This window comes from Octodon degus, unplaced genomic scaffold (genome assembly GCF_000260255.1).
Source record: "Octodon degus isolate 3935 unplaced genomic scaffold, OctDeg1.0 scaffold00067, whole genome shotgun sequence".
In the NCBI taxonomy this organism is placed as follows: domain Eukaryota; kingdom Metazoa; phylum Chordata; class Mammalia; order Rodentia; family Octodontidae; genus Octodon; species Octodon degus.
The window spans coordinates 8,039,657-8,045,522 of NW_004524643.1; the positions used below are offsets into that span (position 1 = coordinate 8,039,657).

The 5,866-nt window shown below is 49.6% G+C and overlaps 1 protein-coding gene across 3 annotated transcripts; it reads left to right on the forward strand.

Moving 5' to 3' along the window:
* The first annotated feature begins 453 nt into the window (after positions 1-453).
* On the forward strand, positions 454-5,157 carry LOC101583007 (calcitonin gene-related peptide 2). 3 transcript variants are annotated; one of them, XM_023719385.1, is made up of 6 exons: positions 480-535; positions 1,217-1,340; positions 1,586-1,680; positions 1,932-2,087; positions 3,916-4,136; positions 4,725-5,157. In XM_023719385.1, exons 3-5 carry the CDS (start codon positions 1,595-1,597, stop codon positions 4,109-4,111), a joined length of 438 nt encoding a protein of 145 aa, XP_023575153.1. In that variant the 5' UTR covers positions 480-535; positions 1,217-1,340; positions 1,586-1,594; the 3' UTR covers positions 4,112-4,136; positions 4,725-5,157. The 3 variants fall into 3 exon arrangements, with proteins under 3 accessions (XP_023575152.1, XP_004634960.1, XP_023575153.1); XM_023719384.1 differs by lacking the exon at positions 1,217-1,340 and having other exon boundaries at positions 454-535; XM_004634903.2 differs by lacking the exon at positions 1,217-1,340 and having other exon boundaries at positions 454-535; positions 3,952-4,136.
* The last annotated feature ends 709 nt before the right edge of the window (positions 5,158-5,866 follow it).

Sequence of the window (5,866 nt, forward strand, 5' to 3'; positions counted from 1 at the left end):
GTCGGGAGGCGCTAAGAGAACGTTCGAGGCTCATTTGCCTCCCATCACTTCTCCTGGCTATTTCAACAGGTATTCTATTAGCCCCCAGGACTTGTGTTTTTCTGGCGGTCGGGGGGGGGGGAGTCCCCTATGGGCATGATAGTAGAAGATGCATGCTGGAATTGAGAGGAGCTCTGGCGGTTCATGGTCGATGACGCCATACTCTCCCCAACTTGACCCCACATAGTGGACATACCCGTCCCCTTTTGGGCCCTTCAGCTCCCCTGCTAGGATCTCAATGCAAACGACAAGCAGGAGCCGAAGGTTCCTACTCCGGAGGACTAGCTGGGTTGAAAGAGCTATGACGTCATCAGAGCTCGGTCGGCCCTCTGATTGGCTGGTCTTGACCACTTTGGATTGGCTGAGCCGCCGGGACCCCCTCCCCCTCAGTACCGCACGTATAAGAACCTGAGGCTGCTCCGAGGAGCTCAAGGCAGAAGTGGACTCTTCGCGGGTGGACTCTCAGCTCGCGCTGCCCTGAAGCTCGTGTCACCAGGTGAGGAACTTCCGATTCTGTCCCTCAGGACGATTTTCTCCTTCACCCCTCCCCCGCTACTTCAGCCTCCCTGCACCCTGGGAGTTCCGCTCTTTTCCTGGCTGGAGCAGAGGCTATTAGGTTCTTCCTGGTAGTTTCTTTCTGAACCGGGTGGAACCCGAGCATTTGAAGGGCTCCTCGGTTCCATGGGCGCTGGGAGAGCCCCGGTGGGTGTGTCCGTGGCATCTGTCTCGGCGCAGGTCGGGGTGCAGAGTCCTGCCTACACGGACCTGGGGGTGTTCTGCGCCACTCACTTTGGGCTCCCGGGATCATGGAACCCTGAGCTTCTTTTGAGGCGTCTCCCGCCCGCGGGCGTCCTAGAACATCGGGCTCACCAAAAAGTGCAGACGCCCAGCACCTGCTATAGCCCCCAACCTCTGTAACTGGCAGTTTAGAAGGATTTTTTTTTGGCCGGCTCAGGATGCCTTAAGGACAGGTCTGGTAAGGCATGAGGATCTGGGGATCGAACCACAGAATCCTGAGCCTGACTGCTTCGCTTAAGCAGGCACTTACCAACTCAGCTAATGGGCAGGGCCCCTGTAACTGGCGGTTTAAAAATGTCTCCAAAACCAAATTGTGGACTTGAGAGGTCAGCGCTCTTTTCCCACCTCCCGTTCCTATGTTCTCCCTTCCACGCCTCAGTGCCACGGCTAGCAGAAGAAAAGGTGTTCATACATTTCTCGTTGAGAAGACGGGCGCAAGAGGGAGCAAGGCTACCGTAGGGTGCGTCAGCGCGCAGTGTCTGCACAGGTCAGGGCCGCGACAGGTGTGCGTGCATGTACCTGGGCTTCTCCGGGTCCTGCTGCAGACTCCACTCCTTCCCCGCACCTGTCTCCCCACATCTATTTCTGCCCTATTGCCTTGAGATTCGTTATAGCCCTTCTGGCTAGTCAAGGTACAGAGGGACCAGAAGGTCAAACAACTTGCCTGAATCACAGGGCAGTTGTGGTGGAGGCAGGACTAGAAGCTAGGTGTTTGGTTCTGGTGCAGTGATAACGTCATTCTTTACAGAGAGGCGTCATGGGCTTCCGGAAATTCTCCCCCTTCCTGACTTTCAGCATCTTGGTCCTCTGCCAGGCTGGCAGCCTTCAGGCAGCGCCTTTCAGGTGAGACAGCTTGAAGCCAGGCGTGAACTCTCCCTCTGCCTCCTGGGTCAGACAGCTGTGTCTCTCGAGTCACGTGTTTCTCTTGGTGAATTGAAGTCCTCAGGAGGACACTGGCCTCATGCCCTGTCCACTGGGAGTTGGGGCAGCCACATCCTCTGGGGAAGAAGCAGGGACCTGGATGCCCGGCTGCTTGCACTGGGGAGGGGATACAAGGGACTCAGAGGCCACACCTACTTTGCGTTCCCTACCAGGCCAGACTTGGAGAGCAGCCCAGACCTGGCCACACTCAGCGAGGAGGAAGTGCGCCTCCTGCTGGCCGCACTGGTGCAGGACTATGTGCAGATGAAGGCCAGTGAGCTGGATCAGGAGCAGGAGCAGGAGCAGGAGCAGGAGACAGAGGGCTCAAGGTAAGGCTCCCACTTGGCCCTGACTTATCCAGGAGGACCAAGCTCAGAGAGGCAGGAAAACCTTTCCAGGAGGCCAGCAAGCTGTACTTGTTCACCATGACTGGGAGCCTAGCTATTCTCAACTTTTCTGGAAGCCAGAGGTCCTGGTGAAGCTGGAGGGGCTGAGGTTAGACATGTGAAAAAGACTGCTTTCTGAAAGTTCTCAGGAAAGGGAATGGAGAGGTCTGGGATTGCTCTGGGAGTTGGTTTTGCAGTACTGGGGAGACATCACAACCCTGCATAAATTAGTGGTAAGTGTGAAGGCAGAGGATGGGCTCCATATCTCAGGAGGTTTTAGGAATTTCTTCCATGGTTCTTTCACCTCACAGTTTTCACTTCACATTTGCAAGTCCAAGGGAGGTAAGGCAGCATCTGAGACAGGGAGATGTACCTGTTATCACAGGACCAGGGAGAGCGCCCTTTTCCTCCCAGCTCCCTGTGTACCCTGAGCCTGGGAGAGAGACCAGCCCTGGTCTGGCCCAGCACTGCCCAGGGAGAGGCATGAGTCAACCCGCATCCACCCGAGAATCCCTTTGTCAAGCACAAAGGACTAAACCACACGTGGGATGCCCCTGCTTTGGCCCTTTCACCTCTGAGCCCTCCCAATAGAGGACTTGTGTGCTTCCCCCCTACTTGTGCATTCTCCCCCACCTACAGGGTTCCTACCTCATCAGATCTTCTGAGTGTGCAGGGAATAGATGCTTCACACAGTACTGTGTGGCATGTCATTTCCCTGCTACCTGGATAGACCCAGATCTCAGTGGTGTGGTAACCTGAGTGCCTGTGTCCTGGGTGTGTCCTGTCATGTTTCACACCTTTTCTGGCAGTTGACTGTGGGCTTGAAATACCTGGCAGGAAGGGAGATACAGCCAGCAGCTTGCAGAGGGACTGCTACTTCACTTTGGGGTGTCTTGGGGGTGCCAATGGCGCTCTCCACTGCTTTCTATTTTCCTTGCTTGCTTCCTTTATGGACTCCATGCATGTGGTGTTGGAAGCTTTGCTTATGATGGAAAATATTGGAGGCCTAAGGATGGAAAAAGAGAGCAGAACTCAGATGAGGCCAGGGGAAAGAGACAGAGCCCTGAGAGAGTTTCATGGCAGAGGTTTCCAGTTCCTCCTTTTGAATGTACTAAAATTAGCACATCCATCACACTTCACCATTTGATGCATGAATCTGTTTCTCTAAAAGGATGTGAACTGTGATGGTCTTTGCTCCGGCCCACATTCAAGACTTCTCAGTAGCCAGTGCTATGATGGCCTTAGCTTTAGGCAGGCTGGATACAGTGCCAGTGGGTGGGTGTTCTTGTGATCTAGTGCAAGCACTAAGAACAGCATGGTGAGGAGCAGGTAAAATACCTCTGGAAGGAGCTGCAAACCCTGTTTTCTGAGCTTCTTCTGGGTAAGACATTAAGTCTTCCATTTGCATATAGAAAGAGATTCCATTTGCATATAGAAAGAGATTCCATTTGCATATAGAAAGTTATTCATTGCTGTTTGTGGCTGGGGTGTGACTTCTCCATACCACCTATATGTCTTGGTGAAGGACTGGTCCTTGTCACTTATTCTGCTGTAAATGATGAATTCAGGGTTTCAGCATGTGCTCAGAAATGCTGTTTTGGTGATGGGTTTTGGGCAGAGCTCCTAGCAAAGATTGCTGGTCATTTCCCCTAACAGCTTTGATAACTGCACTTAGAAGAAACACTTACTGTTAAGTGGTGTGTTGAAAAGACTGCAATTCTTTTTATATTGGTCCCACTGTGAGTAAGTTCCCCCTTCCAACTTCTGACAGACAGGTCGTCTCTTCTTTCTCCATCTTGCAAACCAGTGTCATCCCTCAGAAGAGAGCCTGCAAAACCGCCACCTGTGTAACCCAGCGGCTGGCAGGCTTGCTGAGCAGGTCAGGGGGTGTGGTGAAGGACAACTTCGTGCCCACCAACGTGGGCTCCAAAACCTTTGGCCGGCGCCGCAGGGATCTTCAGGCCTGAGCAGTTTGCTGGCTTCAGGAAGCAGGTGAGTGCCTACTACTCTGGGATGGAAGGGGAGGGTTAAAAGTTAAGGTCCACACTTTGAAACCTGCTGACCCTGGTAGATTCTTGAGGCCTTCTTTCTAATTGCATTCTTCCTTGTGAGGTAATGAGCTAGAACTGCCCTGGAATTCAAAGCTAGGATAGGCTTCAGAGACACAATGTCATTTTTTTTTTCAGGGAAGAGCCATGCAGAAAGTACTGGATGGCTTCAGAAAGACAAAAGCCTACAAAACTTAACCTGGGGTAGTCCTCCTCAGTGAGTCTATGCAGAAAGGGATCCACCTCAGGTCACTGTCTACAGATACAGACCAGAGAGCTGTCATCGTATTACCACCAATATTTATAGTCACAGCTGATTGGTTTTTCATTTGCCCTACAAGCCTGCTTACACTGCTTATCCATAATTCATAAGTGCTACTTAGTGAAAGAGCACTTATATACATGTCTTTGGTGATATTTTTGATGTTCACATTTTGTTCTCCCATTTCTCCTTCCTCTTCTTTTCATTCCCTTCTTGTCTTGTCCTTTCCATTTTTTTCTCCATCTTTCTCTCTTTTTCCCCTTATCCCAGGTTGCCAGGAAGTTGGACTCACCACTTCTATTAATTCCTGTTGACAAGTTGGTGAGAAGGCCCCAATGGAAGATACACATGTTTGCATCCTAATAGATACTGAAAAAAAGCACCTTCGTCACTTGAAAGAAATGAAACTGAATGCAAAATAAGCAAATTCCATATGTATCATGCATCATTTTTATTCAACATCCAGTGAATGTGACGGCATCTCCCATTGGCTTATCTGGTAGCAACCTCGTTCACTGAGAGACATCCTGTTGATCAAGGTGTCTCTGCCAAACCTGAAGCGGACATGAAATCACTGCCTCTTGCAGCCTCTGGGAACACATGGTATTGTCGTGCCTTGTCTAAGAACATGATTGTACAATTTGTTTAAGGAAATGTCATAATTGTTCCATTTGTGAACTTCATCAAGATTAAAAGCATATTTTCAATACACTTGTTTCAACTTATTTTTTTATGTAATATAGTAGTACCACTAAGGATAATAGTTTGGAGTGCTTACTGTGGGCCAAATGATGTTGTTCTAAGTTGGTGCTTCATACCTGTGAATTCATTTAATCTTCTTGACACATTTAGGGCAGGTATGTTAATTCTATTTCACTTCCCAGGAAATGAAGAAGTCAAATTCAGGGCCATGCAAGTACACAGTAACTGGCGTCAGTATTGGCTGTCTGGTCTTGGAAGTGAAACCCTTACTTTATATACTTTTTAACAATGGCTCCTGATGTTTTTCAGAGACCTGTGAGCCATTTGCTTTTGCCTATTTGCTTGCCGTGCTAGACCTTCAGATTTTGGAGGCACAGGGGGAGTTCTAAAAGTACACCTAGTACTTTTAGTACTAGTACTAGTACTAGTACAACCTAGGCTTCATCTAATTAAATGATTTATTGGTACCTGTGATTTGGCTTAGAAATGATCAGTGTTCAATGTTAGTATATCTATGTACTACCTACTTTCCTAATCCTAGCATATTATCAGTATATCAGTAAGTATTTTCTCATATGTTTTTCTCTTTTTTTTTTGAGACAGGGTCTCACAATGTAGCTCAGACTGGCCTTGAGCTCACTTTTTGGTCCAGGCTGGTCTCAAACTCGCAATGATCCTCCTGCCTCAGCCTCCCAAGTGCCACCACACCT